General features: G+C 45.0%; 2 protein-coding genes across 3 annotated transcripts in view; one reads left to right on the top strand and one right to left on the bottom strand.

The window, feature by feature from the left end:
• Positions 1-5040, top strand: part of MTUS2 (microtubule associated scaffold protein 2) — a 265702-nt gene extending 260662 nt beyond the window's left edge. For both annotated transcript variants that reach the window (XM_057366671.1, XM_057366672.1), the window contains one exon: positions 104-5040. In XM_057366671.1, coding sequence (XP_057222654.1) covers positions 104-320 — 217 coding nt within the window. In that variant the 3' untranslated portion in view covers positions 321-5040. The remainder of the gene's footprint in view (positions 1-103) is intronic.
• Positions 5019-19694, bottom strand: part of SLC7A1 (solute carrier family 7 member 1) — a 36154-nt gene continuing 21478 nt past the window's right edge. Inside the window, exons 5-12 of the mRNA XM_057366674.1 lie at positions 17880-18004; positions 16101-16323; positions 15184-15323; positions 13404-13506; positions 11495-11706; positions 11002-11150; positions 8729-8837; positions 5019-8121 (exon numbers count right to left, since the gene is read on the bottom strand). Of these exons, the coding sequence (XP_057222657.1) occupies positions 8012-8121; positions 8729-8837; positions 11002-11150; positions 11495-11706; positions 13404-13506; positions 15184-15323; positions 16101-16323; positions 17880-18004 (1171 nt within the window). The 3' untranslated portion in view covers positions 5019-8011. The remainder of the gene's footprint in view (positions 8122-8728; positions 8838-11001; positions 11151-11494; positions 11707-13403; positions 13507-15183; positions 15324-16100; positions 16324-17879; positions 18005-19694) is intronic.

Here is a 19694-nt window from a genome sequence, read left to right as displayed (position 1 = left end):
TGGGATGGGATGGGGTGCTCTGTGTCCTGCCTGGCCCTGGCTGCATGAATGCCACCATCTTTGCCCTGGGGTGCCTTACATGTTGTCCTGCCTCTCCCTCCAGGCAATTGTCAGAGGAGAATGCAAATCTTCAAGAATACGTTGAGAAAGAAGTGGAGGAGAAGAAGAAGCTCAGCAGGACTAATGAAGAGCTCCTCTGGAAGCTGCAGGAGGGAGATGCCGTGAGCCCTGTCAAACTCCCACCTGCACCGTCCACTCCTTTTTATCGCTGCTCATCAGGGAACTCCTCTCCAGCAAAAGTCAGAACCTTGCGGCGATGAATGGGCAGCTGTGCCCCAAAGGTTCCCTGCCTTTTATGCATTTCTAATGTGCAAAATGTCACCATCCAAGGAAGCACTACCATCAACAGGTGCCCAGGGCTCATGGCTGCAAGCATRTTCAGTAGCTACATAGTTTTACACTAGGCAGGGTACTCCTACAGTCCCACATAGAAACTCTTGGTTCTGACATGTCGATTAGAGTYGCAAAAAAGATAGATAAAAGCTAGAACAGCAGAAAGTTAGGATAGCAAAAGGTTTAGTTTGATGTGTGAACATTTTAACTATGGTTAGAGCCAAAAGCTGGGAAATGCTCTATTAATGGTTCATCAGAATGAACTTTTGCTGCAGTATTTCAGGTTAGTTACAAATATAGTTGAAGTTGTGAATATTTCTGTATATGTGTCTGTGTTTATATACATGTACGTATTGTACCTTTATACCTATATATAGATGCACACACATATGTATGTAGTTGAAGATGTTCTGAATTGCATTTTTTTATATTATTGGATACTACTAAGTGCTGATATATTTTCATTACAGTCAGCAGTTTTCTAACTCGTGCCTAAGACTTGTATCTAAACAAAMTGCATTTCTGTTTAGCCTCCCAGGAGTATTTATACCCAACCGAGAAGAAAGTTACACAGAAGTAGAAGCGCCTTCCAAGTGACCACCAAGTGGTACTCTATGTAACATGAACACCAGCGATTTTGAAATTCTGAGACAGTACTGCCTTGGAAACCATCACTTTTCCATTGAACAGCAGAAAATATATGCATACCATCCACTGCTTTTTAACTCTTAGTATTGATATTGTAAGTGGAGATAGGCTAGAGATGAGAAAACTGAGGGTTTTAACAATTTTGGTAGTTACTGGTTAACATGGTTCAATTATAGTGTCTTTAAATCTTAGTCAGATCTTATCTTGTTTTACCTTTTCGTGGTTTGGATGCAATCCAAAATCTCTGGCTTTAGGTTCCTGTCTATCTGGTTTTATTTCAAGTCCCAGAAGCAAGAAGGAGAAAATAAGTTGTTCATCCTTGACCTTTGCTGGATGAGAGGTTTCCAATAGTTGGATGAATACTGGGCACCGCTAGGGCTCAAGCTTCCTTTGACCTCACATGTCAAATAGAGCATAGCCAAGTACGTGGGCGCAAATGAGGTCAGAATTTCTTTCCTTCCACATATCTGCATTATTCCACATTGCTAAACTTAACCAAATTTACAGAGCACTTTGAAGATTCATGGAAATAAGTGGCTAAACTACCTTTAACTTTCCCATCCAGAAGCAGAAATGTTCACCCAGGCTTGGCGTGTCCTCCCATCTGAGGGGATGGTGAGGCCAAGAAGTAGTTGGGGTGGGACTGTCTGCAGGGCCCTCATGGGCATTGCTGGCAAGATAAAAATATCCCTGAGCTTWATTTAAAAAACAAAAATCTGTGGGATGCTTTTTTACCCAGCTTAGGGCAAAGAGCCTGCATGCAGGCCTGCTCTGTGCACTGGGGTCAAAGTTAGCAGGGAGACAGTTTCTGGAAGAAATCCCTGGGGTGCAGGAGTGCTGCAGGGGCGGGTGGCTTTTCCACACAGGCCCTGCATCCACAAGGGTGGCATTGCACAGCCCTGCCACCCTGTTCGAGTGGGAGCTGTGCTTCAGCTTTCCTGGGAAGTACTCAGGATTCACAGACTGCAGCTTAGATACTGCTTCAACCACCATCAAAACACCTGTGGCCTGTTCCACAGTGTTAAAAWAACTGATTCTTTTTTCTCCTTTTTAGAGAAATTTATTTTTGTAGCAGCTTTTGCATGGTACTGTGATGCTGAGTAATTGAGCATCTTGTTAGAATAGATCATGCCACACCAGTTATTACTGTTGAAATGCATTGATAGATTTTAGTGTGTCCAGCAAGTACAACCTAAAAGTAAGATAGATACCTAGCATATACATGCACACAAAGCCCCTTCTTGCCAAGTATGACTTTAATCACCTTGATACTTGCTAACTGCACAGATATTTGCAATATCTACAGCATTGTCATCTTTCATCTCACCAATATAATTCTGACACAGTGAGATCACAGAATCATAGGTGATTTGGGTTAGAAGGGACCTTCACAACCATCTAATCCAACCCCCACTGCTATGAGCAGGGACACTTTTCACTAGATCAGGTTGCTCAGAGCTCCATCCAGCCTGGCCCTGAACACTTCCTGGAATGGGGTGTCCACTTCTCTGGGCAGCCTGCTCCACTATCCCACCACTCTCATTGTAAAAATTCTCTATCTCCAATCTAAATCTATCCTCTTTCAGTTTAAAACAGCTGTCCCTTGTCCTGTCACTGCAGGCCCTGGTAAAAAGTCTCTCCCCGTTTTTCTCATAGGCTCCCTTTAAGTTCTGGAAAGCTGCTAAAAGGTCTCCCCCGAGCTTTCTCCAGTGTGAACAACTCCAACTGTCTCAGCCTGTCTTCATAGAAGAGGTGCTTCAGCCCTCTAGGATCTTAGTGGCCCTCCTCTAGGCCCACTCCAAGATGTCCATGTCCTTCTTACATCAGGGGCCCTAGAGCTTGATGCAGCACTCCAGGTTGGGTCTCACAAGAGTGGAGTAGAGGGACAGAATCCCCTCCCTGGTCCTGCTGGACACGCTCCTTTGGATGCAGCCCAGGACACAATTGGCTTTCTGGGCTTTGAGCACCCATTGCTGGTTCATGTCCAGCCCCTCATCCACCAGTATTTTCAAATTCTTCTCAGCAGGGCTGTTCTCAATCTCTTCATCCCCCAGCTTGTATTCATACCAGGGCTTGCCCTGACCCAGGTGCAGGACCTTGCACTTGGTCTTGTTGAACCACATGATGTTCACATGGACCCACCTCTCAAGCCTGCCCAGATCCCTCTGGATGGCATCCCTTCCCTCCAGTGTATCAGCTGAAGCACTCACCTTGGTGCCATCCGCAAACTTGCTGTGGATGCACCTGATCCCACCAGCTGCATCGTTTAAGATGCTACACAGTACCCATCCCARTGCTGACCCCTGAGGGACACCACTTCTCACTGACTGCCATTTGGACATTGAGCTGCTCTGGATGCAACCATCCAGCCAATTCCATATCCAGCTGCCATCCATCAAAGCCGTATCTCCCCAGTTCAGAGACAAGGATGTTGTGTGGGACTATGTCAAAGACCTTGTGGAGTCCAGATAGATGACATCAGTTCTCCTCCCTCATTCACCAGCACAGTCACACCACTAAAGGTGGCCATCACATTAGTCAGAGTGGCGTGTTGGTAGTTTCTAGGATTCTCCTTTTACCCTTTGTAAAAGTGATTGAGATATACAACTGGAGTTATTACCATGATACTACACTAAATGCACTAAAGCATATTATTGGCCCAGGACAGATTGATTCATCTTTCCCCTTTATATCTGGTTTCCTTATAACTTTGTTGGTTTAAAGTCATATTCAAGAGATGCTTCCAGTAGTGAATTGGGAGTGGGGCTTTTATGGTGGGAAAACTGGGACCGAACCCAGCTCCATCATAATTTGGGTATCATTGCCAATCCTTTTCCCATCTGTTTTTTGCCTCCCAATCCTGCCTCTCACTGGGTTCTTCCTTGGCACACACTCTGGGGTTTGCCTAATTGCTAGCAAAGCTGCAGGAAATTTTGCCTACCCAGAGGGACCCAGCAACCTGTCCCTGAGGGGAGTGTGAAGGGCAGCTCTTTCTGGTGCAAGCCCAGAAACACRGACTTTTTCCCCAAAAAGGGTTATTCCTTTTTTATACTTTTCCTCTGTCCTGTCTTTCTTTGCCTCAGAGTGCTAAAGTAGGTGCAAAAGAAAAGCCCAGGTCGCTCAGACAGTGGGAGGCAGCAGCCCCTGAATGGGGCAGCCATTCCCAGGGAATGAAGACCCCCCAGATGCATGGCCAAGCTGCTAAGCCGTGCTCTTGCCAGGGAGCTGCAACTGTGCAAGGTGAGCTTGGCATTCCCAGTGGGGTAGGGGCCCATCTCYAGCCCATGCTTCCTGGCCATACCTGTTCAAAGGCAAACAAGRGGAAGTGTTTGCTTTTGCAAGGCTGGAGACTTCCCGAACGCCACGCCCATGCAGGGGCTTTCCCATTTGAAATGGAATGGCCTTTGGCTGGAGAGGAAACATAGCCAGCACTGAACAGAAAGAGTTTTATCACCTTTGTCTTTACAGAAGCTGTTTGATTTCATTAATCTTTACTCAGTGCAGAAGGGTGTAATAAAAATAGCCTACAGCTGCTCCCAAGAGGCTCCAGAGATGGGTATTGGCAGCAGGTATCAGCCATGGGATGGCAGGAGAGCTGGCAGCGAGCAGCAGGCATGGAAAGCTCCTTTTTATTGTGGGGAGGTACCATTTGACCCTGCTGGGATGGCACCTCCTGCGATTGCCAGCACAGACAGTTTGGCTCAGTCGATGCACAGTGGCAAAGGCTTGTGGTGGTGGGAGGTGGTGGGGGAGGGAAAGGAAAAACTATCAAGTGCAAAATCAGGTATTTTATGTCTCTGCACTGATGGTGGTTGTGTCCCATGGACACTCTGAGRAGCCTCTGTACAGTTTCCCAAGCAGCAGGAGTTCTGTGGTCCCATTTATTATGTGGCTAATGATTACAGGAAGAGTTTGTATTATTTCAGTTACAATGTACAGATAAGTGTAATATATTCCTGATAATAAATCCGTGTGCCAGTGCACCTGCGTGCTGACACATACAGATCAGCATGTCCTCCTGTGGTTTTTGTGCATACAGAAACTGAGGTGAATGGAAAATAAAGCAAAACCACATGAGAGGTTTACTCCATTAAGGTAAAGACTGATGCTGGACAGYCATCAGCTTCCTGGCAGCAGGGCTGGTAGCTGGTTTACCTGACAGTGGCTCACATGCTATCAGTTTTCATGGATTCATCTTGTCGGATGCTTCCAGTGTGACTGGGGCTCCCAGAACAGGGAYTGTGGTCTGCAGTGTTTCCATAAAGATGTCATGCTGCAGCATGTCGCAACAGGACCATTTCTGCCAGTGGTTCAAGCCCATCAGCAAACACCTGAATTCCCCAGTGTTCCAGTTCACTCAGTTTCAACACGCCATGCCCTATCCCCACACCCTGCCCTCCTGCTGAGAGCCACAGAGCTGCTCAGGCTTTGCCACAAGGAATAAAATGGGGCTTTGCCACAAGGAATAAAAGGTGGTCATACTCCACCTTGGGAATGTGCCTGAGAACATCCTCCTGAAAGATTTTTCACCAGGCTCCTGGATTGCTTGATGTAGGTGAAGCTGTGGCAAGGACACAAGTTTCATGTTTTCATTGCACAGAAGCTGGTAACCAGGTAGGGAAAAACATCCTTATATTTTTAGTACAAGAGGAAACTATGATCTTGTCTGAGTTTTCATCTTATGGCCCTCCCACCACATTTCCAGCACCTTTTGGGRGGCTGTGGAGTATGTTCACCTTGCCAGTGTTTAAACAAAGTAGACTTCAACCTAGTRGCTTTTAATTTCTATATTCATCTGTCCCTGCTTGAGTGAGACTTGGTATATTTATGAGGAGCAAAGGCTTGGCAGATGGTCAAGATCCRGCAACTGGAGCAGCTCCCAACTTCATTTTGTGGGGGAAGCTGCACTCAAAACACACCCTGAAGTGCACCTGGGAGGCAATGAACACATTGCCTTCACTTCTACAAATTCCAACCCTGCCAAGAAAAGCCTCCCAAGTGCACTAGAAACAAACCAAGATTAAAACTCCTCAGTGGGCAGAAAGGTTATAAATTCTCTCCTGGAAACCTGTGAGGCATGGTCCATAATCCAGCCATGTAATCCAGGAGATGCTCTGATTCCCCTTTTTGCTGCATCAGAGAGACCTTGCCTGGAGAGACCCCGGGCAAGTCATGCAGGGTCTGTTCTTCAGTTCTCCAATGTAATGGAGACAGGTGCAAGAGCCCATCACTTCATCAGCAAGAGCCATGCTGACAAATTAAAAGATTGTCAGTGTTCAGAGGCAGTAGTATGGAGGACACCTGGGAAAGCATCCACTCACSTCAGGAAAGGGGATTTCTGCAGTTACTATTTGGGATGCTGCAACCCCAGAAGTATCTGAGGTCAGGCGCAGGTTTTGRGCAAGCTGACTGAGTGAAAGATGTCCTGGCTGATGTCACGTAAGCTGGACCAGGTAATCTTCAAATGTCCCTTCCAAACCAATCATTCCACTATCCTATGATTTGTTTTTCAGTACAAGCTGAAGCGTGACTTTAAATCAGTGGCATTACTTGGGCATGGCTCACCTTCATGGGTGCTTTAATAAGCTTTTTTAGGGTAGTGAATTAATTTGGCTAGGAAAAGCTTTTAGAAATAATTAAAACAAAAATTCATCTTACAGCCAAAACCAAGGTACTGCCAAACACAGACCCTGGTCTCAACTCCAAATTTCCCGCCTTTAACTACAGGCAGGCTCTGGAGACAATCTCCAGCCCCAAAGGGAAAGCTCCCCTCACCAAGTCAGACCCTAGAGCTTAGCAATGTTTTCTGGGCTGCAAGCTCTGCAAGTTCTCTGTACTGAGAAACCCCTGCTAACCCCCACAGTCTCCCCTGGACAGGGAGCAGACAGCAGGCCCTGCCCATGTATGAACCTCACACCTCTGAGGATCCTCCTGTGCTTCCCTTCCCAGGGCAGGAATGCACTCYACCCACCAATGCAAAACCGAAGTATCACAGCCAAATCCTTTGCTAATGCCATGCAGCCAGCACACAAAACTGATGTGGGGAGAGGAAAATAGGGCTCCACTTGCTGTCAGAGCTGGCTCAGTTCTGCTGGCCACCCCATCCCTACAACCACACTGCTGGTGATCTTTGAGGCCACGAGGTAGCACAGCTCTTTYGAGACATCTGTTGTTTTCATGCCTTTGTAGCGCTTGCACCACATAGTTTCCTGACTAAACATGGCAGTTCCTCTGTGGAGTGCACAGTAAGGAGAAACACCTGCTGGTGTTACCTGTGTGCTGGCGAGCGATCATTCACCTGACAATCAGCAACCACAAACTTTCCCAACATTTCACAGCACTGATGTGCTTTAAAGCATGTGAGTACATAGCTAAAAAAAAGTCAAATAAAGCAAAAAAATATGAGACCTGATACTTTAAAGAATGCAAATCTTGCAGGTGCATTCGTGGTGAAATCTAGTGTTTGGTGAGAACCTTTTTTTTTTTTTTTTGTACGTATACAGAGGGTACAGCTCACATAGGGTAAATGATGGATCTGGTCTATGGTTGACATTAGCAMTGCAAAATCTGCTCCATGTATAATCAGGTAGAATATCTGCAGGGAGGTAATCCCGGGGCTACTGAAAGAAGGACATTTGGGAGGCCTGGYTTCACAGCAGCATTTGCACACAGAAGCAGTTCTCTTTCTACACACTGGGRAAAAAAAACAAAACAGGARAGGGAGAGAGGGAAGCACCCCATGAGCTGCCAGTGCTGCTGGGAGCACGCCAGAGTTGTGGCTTTTTATCTTGTGGTCCCTTTTAACTGTTCTTCTAAACAAACTGCAAGCCGCAGTAACACAGCTTAGGAGGCCTGCATTCCGCTTCCTTATTCCTGCATTACTGATTACAGTTGTAATCTGGTTCAGRATGTCCACCACAAAGTTTCTTTCACTGCAGCCATTCCTCTCTCGTCCATAAGCCAGACATARTCATTTACAGCTGTCTGAGCCAGTGTCTGTGTTTCTCTCCACTTCTGCTGAGGCTGCGTAGCTGGCTTCCACGCTGTGCCATATTCCATAGGTAAAGTAGATGATAAAGCCTGTGGAAGCCAAGCAAGAGGGCACCATTAGCTCTGTAAGGAAACAGAAASCCCTACTCACACCCATTGACACAAGTTACACCAGTGTAAGTCCAGCCATCCTCATGGTTAGCTTCTAGCAGAAAGCCAGTACCTTCCTTAGGGGAAAAAAGCTACTAACACAAGGCACCAGCCTTTAAAAGTCAATCTATCCCAGTCCCGAATGGGATCCTGATTTGAGCATTTCAGGYAATTCAGCCTTATCTCCATGCCTGCTGGGAGCATCTTGGGGCGCAGCTCAGCTTATCTCCAGAAGCACAAGCCCCTCCACCTGRATAGCAGCTCAAGGCAGCCAACAAGAAATGCTCTATGGCTTCTTGTTGGCAACAAAACCTGTAAGATAGTTCACAGGTTGTTGTTTTGGCCACAAAAAGGCTTCAAGACCCTTGAATTTGAAAGGCTTCAAGACCCTTGAATTTTTAGGTGACATGCTACCTAAATGGCTTCAGTCAAGTCACCAGGGCAACTACCCAAGGATAATCAGAGTGCAGAATCCCTCCCTAGAATGCTACAATAAATTTATGGTTAATAAAATCTAGTAACTTTGAACACAGYATTTTTCACTCACCTAGGAGCATCCAGATAGCAAACCGGATCCACGTGCCTGCGTCTAGCTGCATCATGAGGTAAAYGTTCACAAAAATACTCCCAACAGGAAGAAAGGGCAAAAAAGGTACCTGAAAAAGAACGAGGGATGTGCTACATGTCCACAAGTATGATTAACAGGAAAGAACAGCACATCCCTTGTACATGGGAAGTGATGGCTGTTACCTACTCTTCAGGCCCAGATCTGAGAAAAGGCAAGGTTAAACTCAAAAGAAGGACATCGGCCCACCATGGGAGAGGAATGTGAATGATGCTGTTCACCTGTTTTAAAAGCTTGTTTAGTGGTCTGGAAGGAGGCAAGAGGYAAATTTTAGTGGCAATTCAAAATACTTGTGGGGCAAAGGAGARAAGTGTAAAAACCAAGGACTGTATCATGATAGGCACCTATTGAAGACCAAGAGAAGGTATGCAAGGGACCTGAGGAACTTCATCCAGCAGGTACCAAGGTAATGAAGCAATAGAGAGCAAATTATCCCCAAGCAAAGAAAACCAGCAAATAATGCAAGACATGACTACAGCTGTACCGAGAATGCCTTAGTGGTCAGAGAATCAAAGAATGAGACAGTAAAGCCAAAATGCAAAAATAGAATATAAAAAATAGCACTGGTATGCAAAGATAAAATCAAATAAGGCAAATTGTAACAATAGAAAGGTTTCTATTGAATATGGTGGAACTAAGTGGAAAGCGAACTTCACTCCTAAGGGAAAAGGTGATTTACGAAAACAGTCTGAAATGTGGGGCTTTCCTGATTTAAGCTTTGCCAGAAAAATTTTATGCTAAGTAGCTGCTCGCATCATTAGAGAAAAGGGATGGGCACAAAAATTAGAAAAGAAAAGAAGAATATTTTTCTAAATTCGGTTTTGTCAAGTCAGTAGAGGAAAATAAAATTTCCCAGGGTGGGAAAGTTATGTACCCGGAGATTGCAGAAGTGATCTCTGAACTATTAAATAAGTAACTCTGAGAGTTCTTGGTAGACTGGTAAGGTCTCTAAAGACTAGAGAAGGGAGAAAAATTCCCTRTTAAAAAAATACAGAAAAACAACCAGGAAACAAACAGGTCAGCCTTGGATTTCCAGAGTGATTTGGGAGAAAAATCACAAGTCAGGTAGTAAATGTCTAAAGAGCAGCAAGGAGATAAGAAACAGGACTGTCACACATTGGAACAGACTGCCCAGGGAAGTRGTGGATTCATCATCCCTGGAGKTCTTTAAAAGAGGTGTTGATGTGGCACTGAGGGACACGGTTTAGTGGTGGACCTGGAAGTGCTGGGTTAATGGYTGGACTTGATGATCTTAAAGACCTTCTCCAACCTAAATGATTCTATGATTTTATGATAACAGATTTAGCTGTGACAGGTATAATTTTCTTTTTTCTCGGACAGAGTAGCAGCCGAGGGGGAAAAAGTAGGTATAATACCCTGAATGAAGATGAACAGATCCCCTCAGAAGCAAGTTCAGAAAATACAGTCTAGATAAGAGTCCTTAAGTTTTCTGCTCTTGGATATTTCTGTTTCCCCCTTTGTTACAATAACCCCAAAATGAGCTGCAAACACTACCTTCGAAAACTCTGGTTGTATGAAGTTATTAAAATTTGTGAATTTACTGAAAACCTTTAATTGAAAAGTAATCCAAATGAAAGCAGTTTAGAGGATAGAATTATAACCCAAAATTAATTAAATAAATCAGGGAACTACCTGAAATCAATATGATAAAGCATGACATGTAGGATTATACTGGAATAAAAAACCCATCCCAGCATTTGTTTAACATAGAAAGGATGGTGTGCGTGGAGAGGGCAAGAAAACAGAGTTCCTCATACTTTAAACTGTTAAAGAGAGAATGGTCATCCTTTAGCCTTTATGGGGGATGAAAGTGCACTTTGTTAGAGCCTTTTAGCGAGTACCCCTTAGATCCTCACACACAAGTTTACTTCTTCAGTTCTTTCTCCTTCCATATCCATAACCCAATGCAGCCCTTTACAATCGTCCCCTTTCCTCCAGTCTGTCTCCTCATCCTGTAACCATCTGCTTTCAAAAGCAGGGYCCAGCCCTTCCCTTCCAGCCACACCTCTGCAGAAGTTTCTGCCTTTCCAGCTTCTCCTCGATAGAAAAGTTCACATCATTCCATGCATGTCCATTTGGCCAGGTCACCCCTTCTGATGCAGGCCAACACACACTTCCTCCTCCAACCACCTCCCAAACACATCTTTTCTAGCTACATATGCCAGGACAYTCACCTTAAAGGAGAGTTTGGTTTTGCTTTCAGGCTGTTTCCGTATAATGAAGATGACAGTGACAACAAGGATGGCAGCAATAATCTGTACAATGTTTATCAGAATGTTTGGCTGWAGTGAAGTCAGGATACAGATACCCACAATAAGGAAACCTGTGAATAGACAACAAAGGTTACTGKKTTTTTKKGGGKTTTTTTTAGATACAGGGAAAACCCAAAAACAAATCATAGACAGGCAAAGCAGAATCTGAAAGCTTAGCAAACAAAACAGCAACTCACTAAAACCCTAACCATAACAAATACATCCCCCCACACCCCATCTGCGGATTTCAAGTCAGAAATTTAATCTGTAGATCTTCAGTTAATTTGACCACTACAAGAGCTCATCAAAATCACATCAAGGAGGTGAGTGTTCCCACCATGGTAAGTACAAAGACCTACCAGCTGACTCACTGCCCCAGACACACTGCCCCAGAGACACACTGCCCAGAGCTTACCAATGATGAAGGTTGAGACGTTCACCACTGAACCAGAAAATTTGGAAGGATCTGAATCTGGGGAACACAGTATGGCTTTGAAGGAAAACTTCTCGTCTTCCTCTGGCAGAATCCCAGCCTGCGACTCACTGGTGCTCACAGACTCATTGTTATCTGCCTCCTCTGTCGACCTAGCCATCTGGTATGCCAAATTAGGCTGCTCTGGCTGGTACCTAGGATATGACACAAAGAGCCTGTTAGTTTGGCTTTTAAGTGAGGGTACCACTCATTTAAAAGCCACACAGCTAGTCATGACTGCATGCCAGACCACTGTAGTGCCGAACAGGCCCACACTTGTGCCAGAACAGGTCCATACCCTTCTGCTCCAAGGGGAAATTTGAGGAATGACATCATCATGACGTAAGCAAATATGGCCAGTTCTTATCACCTAGAGCTTGGTTGTAACATATGTGTTTTGAAGTGGACAGTGCTCCCTTTCATGAACCCTGTCATCTGTGTCACCAAGACGTGATTGGGTGACAGGAGAAGGAAACAGCAGAGGGACAGACAGAGATATGGTCATTACCAGGCCACTGTGTCATCTGTGGCAGTCCGGCTCTTGAATTTTGGCAGGGAGGTAGCGGAGCTAACAGCTCTGCAGCTATCGCATTCCTGGTGCCCCTTACTCCTCCATCCCAGGCTCTTCTGCTAGCTAGTCTGCTGCCACACAGGAAGAGCTGAAGTAAGAATAATTGTTGCATCTGTGGACAGCATGTGTGGTGGTACAGAACCATGTAGATTCACAAATAAAAAACACTCTTCCAGCCTCAGCTCTCTATTACAGAAGGTTTTGTCAGTGACTCAGCTAGTCTGACTAAAGGACTAGGCCATTTTGAAAGTCACTTTAAAACTGTTCCTGTGGGGATGTRCTCACAATGAGGCATTCGTAAAACACTGAGAATTGTGAAATGCAGTGAAATCCTTGGGTCCAGCAACAGCAGGAAACTACTGGCAGGATTTTACAGCTTTGAAAACAATTCAGCTGCTACAACATCAAGCAGTCAAGTGGCAGACAAATTAGCTGCCCAGGCCACTACAAGACAGGCTGTCAGCTCTCCCAACCTATGATGAGGGAAACGTCATGCAGTAGGTATATCAGCTTGCAAAAACAAATTAAAAAGCCATTTCCAGCTCTGAGGAAAAGAGTAGGCTGGGAAATCAGGAAATTAAGGACAAGGTAAATTGGCAAGAATTTTCAAGGGGTAGGGAGGAGAGCACAAACACAAAGCAGTGGCACTACAGAACAGCCCTTCAGCTGCTGCAAGACTGTTCTTAGTTCAGTGCATTTGCTGTGAAAGCCTCCATCTGATTCTGAATAAGGCACTGAACACACTAATGTATTTTTCAGAAAGATTATCTTCAAAGCGTAGTTTGCATGAGTCAAGCGCTGTTGTCTGTAAGGTGCCAACCAAGCACTGAAGACCTGACTTTTAGTTGGGTTTGGGAAGCTGTGGGAGCTCAGCACTTCTAAAAGACACACACTTAAGGCACTGATCCTGCAAACACATTGTCCGTTCTTTTCCTGCTACTAGACTTTATCTCAAATCCCATTTCAAAAGAGGACAACCTGAAACTGTATCCCTAGTGGGGACAAGCGGCAGGATCACACATCTCTCATCCCTACCCCTTGGCATATTTCCCGGGGCATTTAGAGTTGACTGCAGCAGGACTGGCAGGGAACAAGGGTTAACCAAGTTCAGAGGACCTCCTTATAGATCCAGCAAACAAAATCCCCCATCAACTTATTTAAAGAAATAAGCTTTTCACATGCCTGTAGCTGGAGATGTGCCTACAGAAACTACGTGGGCATCTGACTGCTGTGTGGATTTCTGTCTGTGTGACAGAAGAGACAAARTCTCTACATTCTTACCTCAGTACCAACACACAGGCTGCCACCAAGGAATAAGCCAGGAGGGTCCCAATGGACATGAGGTCCACAAGATCTTTCAAGTCAAAGAGAAAGGCCATAATAGCTGTAGGAGGARAGGAAGGTGAGAGAGAAATAAAATCAGCAACATGGCAGAACATGCACATCGCAGAAGCATTAATAACAATGCAGCACATATGTGACTCTTGCTCAAGGCCTGGCAGGGGAGCTCAACATGTCCCAAGACGAGAAGAGGCCATGGTGTATGAACATCCCAAGCCTCTGCTGCATGCTGTCCCACCCTCATTAGCTGAAAAMATAGGATATGTTTACTACAGTAAATTCCAGCCTGTTTGATTCATACAGGTATGTTCACCCAACTACSAACAATAAGCAGGGGTTTAAGCCACAAATTCATTTTTTATCCCCCAGCGGAGCTGCAGCACTCTTAAAGCCACAGTTATCTCCTGGAAATAGCAATAGGGAAGAGAGGATGGAGAGCACCTTGCGCCTGATGTCTCAACTCAGMTGGGCTGAAACTAGGCTTGTGCATGCAATGGCACCAAGCAGCAAAGAGGGAACCTTGAAGTAACAGATGTCATCATGGGGATTTCCAGAAAAAGGCTGCCATCCCTTAGGGATTATCCTGCTTACACACCCTCACCAGGTAACCCCGGTTGTATGGACTTTGTATAGAGCTTCAGAASGCAAATAAGTGGATAAAAGACACACAGACAGATATCAGGTGATGCCAACAGTCATATGAGAGCATAGGGACCTCAGAGCTGAGCCTGGCCCAGCCTGTCCTTAATGCACAACCCGGAGCACAACAACCAGACCARCCTTCAAACTCTGCTGGCACGTGCTGCCCCTGCAGTTTCATGTGGGTTTTGGTCACAGGCACTTTGGACCATTTGGATGAGACTGCAAAGCTTGTGTTTTTTACCTTATAGTGCTCTTTTCCCTATCCCACCATGGTCTGGACCCAAGAATACCTGAAGAGGAAGGTACTGGAGAAGGAAGTTGTGAGGAGGCTCTGTGAGTCCCAGTGGCAGGAGCTGAGCCCTTCCACAGGAACTCAGAGCCCAGGGCAGCAGTCCAGCAKCAACTCCCCACAAAAGGTGGCACATTCTTGTACCCACGGCTCATCCTGCATTTGCAGCAGAAGGTAAAGAGGAAGCAGCAAGGCTCTCCTCTTTGCCAGGCATCGTGAGAAAAGGGGCGGCTGCAAGAACAGGGTAAGCTGCTCATCCTTGCTGTCTGGCAGWTTTAATTCCCATATTTATGGGGGGCCAGGAGAAGGAAGGGGAGAACAGGATGGCTGCCAGCTGTGACTAACTGATTAACAAATGCCAGGGGGGGGCATCTGCCTGTCTCAGGCTGCTCTGGCATCTTTTGCAGAGCTGCTACCCACAGGCAGTGTGGTGTCTTCAGCCAAGACAGGCCAACAGCCACAAGGATGCTGGGGCACCACTGGCTGCCACCTTGCAGGGAGTTAATTACTTTTAAGGCTGGCTGAGTACCCAGGGAGCAGATAAAGGCAGTTCCTGGCATGAGACAGGATGGCAGCAACGAGCTCTGAGAAAAGAGTGACAGGCATACAATGAGCTTTTCATGCTCACCCAGACTCTCCAGGGCATGCCCTGGAAATCCAGGACACCCTCTAGGCCATTGTGTTCTGCAATATATCCAATTAAATGGGCTAGAGTCAGGTGGACTTATCTGCCCTGAAGATGAGCTTATGTCTCCTTTCCACAAATTCATGCAAGTCTTTGGATCCTACCTGCAGTAGCTCCTGATGTCACTGTTGCAATTAAGGGAGTTTTTCTCTTCTCATTGACTTTGGCCAAAAATTTAAACAGAAGCCCATCTTCTGCCATAGCATAAATGATTCGAGGCATCGGAAACATGGAGCCAAGGAGACTATAAACACAGGAAGGAGAAATAATCTACTTATATCACCTTCTGCCAAGCACAGGAACACAAATTTAAGCAAGTTTATGGCAGTATGATTATGGAACAGGTGACTTTCATTCACTTCAGCTTCTCTTTCAAGGGCTCCCTGTGAACACCCATGTTACTGATAGCTGGTAACTGAGGTGCAGTTCTATGATTATGGATACTTAAACTTAACCATAGGGTACAAAACCAGCCAGACTTTCAGGTAGTAAAAGGGCTGTAACTTCTATGAGCCTCTGTGAGTTGCTCACCTAATTGAGTATGTCTAAGTTGTTCTGAATTAGGCCACCTAAGTTCAGGAGGTGACATATTCTGCCTCCAGCCTGCCCTGTCTCCAATCCAGATGGCTGTCCTGCAGCTAACCTGCAGMTAGATGGCCCTGGATATAGTAAGCCCCATGAGCTCCTCATGATGCACCCTGCAGTACAAGTCTGCTCTCCACTCAGCAGGCCAGGATGTCTTGCACCCAAACGGTGCTCACATTGCATAGCTGCCTCCATCACTTAGTCACTCAATCCAGATTTACATTCCTGAGATGCATCTGCTGGGTCTCCTGCTAAGATGGGAGTTTCTGAAGTGATACTGGTCACCTGCTTCTCTGGTATCTATAACAGTGTGAAATCCTGGTCCTTTTGAAGTCAGTGGTTCTGAATTTCAGCCCTGTTCTCAGCTCMATTTTTTAAAGGAGATGGAAATACATGTTTGCCCAGAGAGATGTGAAAAGGAAGAGCAGTGTCTTACCTTGTAGAAAGTGCACACAATGAACCGACAGCCACTGCATAATTGGCTCCATCCCAACCCACATATTTAAAGGCATTGGGTAAAGGGCTATTGGTATCCAGCTGGTAGTAAGGCATCATGAGTGTCAGGGCAGCCGACACACCAAAATAAGCCACAAAGCAGATGAGCAGAGATGCCACAATTCCAATAGGAATAGCCTTCTGAGGGTTTTTTACCTCCTCGCCTAGAAGAAAGAAATTTAAATATCATCTAAATGACAAGCAAGAACTTTAATCCAACCTAGGGCAGGCATGCTGGCAGGGGCTTTCAAAGGTTTCACGGGCACGGAGGTGCTCTTTGACCATAATGCTGCCAAAGGCCTGCTCCATCCACTTGGCACACCACAGCTGGTTTGCTCCCATTTCTGCTGCTCCTCTCACTCCTTCTGACACACATTTGTGTAGCCTTGCAAAYGCAGGCACAGAAACAATTTGGATGAAAAATAGTCCTTTCCCCAAAATAGATCATCCTTCTATACTCCTTCTATCCTACTGATGGTACAGACCCAAGAAGAGTGCAATGACCAGAGATGAAGGAACAAGGCATTATTGTGCAGTTGTAGGGAGAATCCATTTTAATATCATCTCCACCAGAACTAATACACCATGATCATGGCACCATAGGTGTCCATTCCAGAAAAAGACAAAGTGCCTGAAAGTCATAGGGATCTTTGAAAATGTATCTTAAAAAAAGGACACCCTCTAGTTTTTATGGAAAATTTTCAACAACCAAGTAGGAAAAAATGTGTGTGAAAAACTAAAGTTCCTCAAAATTCAGGCACTGCTCCATTACARAACAGATTTGCGCCTTGCTACGAAACTGCTCTGAAAGTAACAGCTCCTGAGCACAGCATTTCAGCAGGATGAACTGATAAATGCAGATTCATATACCTACAAGTCAAAAGCAGAAGAATGTGATTCTCCTACAAGGAGATGCTCCAGGGCTGGCAGGAGTAATGGAGCCAGCACTTCTCAAACTCTTTGTCTGGAACAAGATGCAGTAATGCTTTATCTGTCTGTGATGATTTCCTTCTCCCTTGCTCCAACAGTTCTTGCCAAATGCAAAATTAAGGATATCCTTTCTTCAGCGAATTGATTCTTCTTAGCTACAAGAAATATGACTATGCTAATGGCTTCTCTCTCAAAATGAGACCACTTAACCTTTAGAGGTAAAAACTCCTCTWGATTCTAAGGAACAGCTTTAGGATGCAGATTACTCCCCAGAGGCTTATTCTTTCTCTGGCTCTTTAAAATRCTCCAAGCCATCAGAGCTTCTTCAGCTGAAGGAACTGAAGAGCTCTSTTCCAGAATAACCAGATGATTAAAGAATCATCTGGAGTTAGAGACTCAATCTCATACCAGACAGCTGAACCTGGGCCTTCCCTGTTTGCCTAGCTGGTAAACCTGGACTTATTTTCTGAGGAGTCTGAACTGGTTAGTGTCATCACTGACCATCCACAAGTTTGGGTCCTGCAGGCAAAGAAGGGAGGAAGCTCACGGGCTGTATGGTCTATCTGCATGCCACAGCAGCTAGAAGTCAGTACTTGGGCACACAGGGACTCGAACAAATTCAGCACTTTCATTATTAGGAGCAGCTGAACCAAAAGTCTGTTTTGAGCTGAGATTCAGAGGGACAACAAATGCGGCACCCTGAATTCTGTTATCTGTGCTCTGCAACATTACTGAAAGTCAAACTACTGGCAGCCACTCTTAACCAGAATGAAGACATTTTCCCTCTTACCTGTAGTAGCAATACAGTCAAATCCCACAAAAGCATAAAAACACGTGGCTGCCCCTGAGAGGACTCCTTTCCATCCATAGGGCATAAACCCTCCAACACCGTAGAGCTGTTCTTCCTGYGTTTGACTGAAAGGCATGGCACTGGATTAGAAGTGATCCTGCCTAGGTGGGAGTCACAAAGCTATTCACATAGCTCATAAAAAAATCGAAAGCCAAAGTTTGAAGAAGCAAGCTCTCCCTTTCATATGCTAGCATACAAAYAAATACCAGGCAAAATGCTAAGCCCTACCCTACCACTCAGCCCTATTGCTGAGCTTTGGACTTGCCTACAACAGCCTGGGGAATGCRCAGAATAAAAATGGTTCATGGTTTGTCCCCACCACCTGTTTTGTGGGRTGGATAAAAATCTTGGTTAAGACAAGGAAAAAATAGCATGAATATTAAAAATCCTCTCCTAACATTACTGCATGTGTGTAGATACACAAATTAATTTAAACAGAAGCTTTTGGAAAAGCTGAAGACTGAGAAACATGTAAACCATCCACTTTTTACTTCAGATGGATTCAGATAAAGTGYAGGTGAGAAGACATGAAAGAGGAGTGCAGGGTGCCATGACTATTTAAAATCCACCCCATCTTCTCATTCTCAACTCCCAAATTCCTGGTGCCAAGCTCATATTCAAACCATGCTTGCAACTGTGAGGGAGAAGTGGACCCTGCACCCCCTGACACTCCAGATGTTTTGCTGAGCTTTAACCAAAGTTCATTTAAGTCAACCAACAGACATAGGCTTATCCCAGTGCACTCTGGTTTGGGACCCCAAAGCCATGTGCCTTGTATTGAGTGACATATAATGAGCATACCCTTCAGTTCAAGTGACTTAGGTCACTTTTCCAGTGAAAAGCCTTTGTAAAGATGAATTCAGGCAGCTGAACAAAAGTAAATCCCAAATCTGCAAGTCTTCTCACGYATAAGCATCTGAACTCTCTTACAGCTCTGTTGAGACTTAGATGAAAACTGGCCTACAGAAATAGCACAATTCAAATGTAGATTACTCTGGAAATAATGAAAAAGTAAACCCCAGACAGATTCTACAAAAATAGTAATTCCTACAGGTCAAAGAGATGCAGCTACACTTTGAAACTTTTGCACTAATTGCTCCTTGCAGGGGAAGAGCATCAGGGAAGGAGAGTGGACAGCTGTCCTATRCAAGCAATTTGTTTGCAGTGGGTTGAATTTTGAAAAGAGGTTCAAGAAGCAGCTTTTACACAAGATAAATTTGACCCACACAACATTTATGAATCTCACCAACTGGCCAGCATAAAGGGTTTAAGTATCAAACCAGGACTGAGCTAATATATGTGGAGATATTTAAAGGCCCTCACTCTGTGTTGTACAGTCTCAAACAAAAATTAATAGCTTTGTCTTACTAGTAAGAGTAAGAGTAAGCCTTGTAAACTCCTTAATTTTGCTCTTGTATAGGATGACAGAATTTTGGTAAAGCAGCAAACTATCACTGAAAGATATTTAGGATATGGTTGTTGCAATGCATTAAAATAATCTGCAACTTGCGTTTGTTTTATTGAGGCATTTGCGACAARGTCTCTAAAAGGTGCAACAATGCCCCAACGATATTGCCCAAGACTTCAAAGAAAGTACACAGCTATATTTGGACATGGCTTCATACAGGCACCAGAGCCAGCCTRGTATAGCCTTGAGCAGGACATGATCTAAAGAGCTCTTTTCTCTCAACCTTGGATGCATACTGGTCATGAGGCTAGAAATGGCTGGTCCTGCAGCAGGGCCCACATTGATAC

Source organism: Malurus melanocephalus, unplaced genomic scaffold (assembly GCF_030028575.1).
Source record: "Malurus melanocephalus ecotype Western Australia unplaced genomic scaffold, MMel_1.1 scaffold_70, whole genome shotgun sequence".
In the NCBI taxonomy this organism is placed as follows: domain Eukaryota; kingdom Metazoa; phylum Chordata; class Aves; order Passeriformes; family Maluridae; genus Malurus; species Malurus melanocephalus.
The sequence above is the reverse complement of the archived record's forward strand: the minus strand, read 5'-3'. Positions and strand labels throughout refer to the sequence as shown.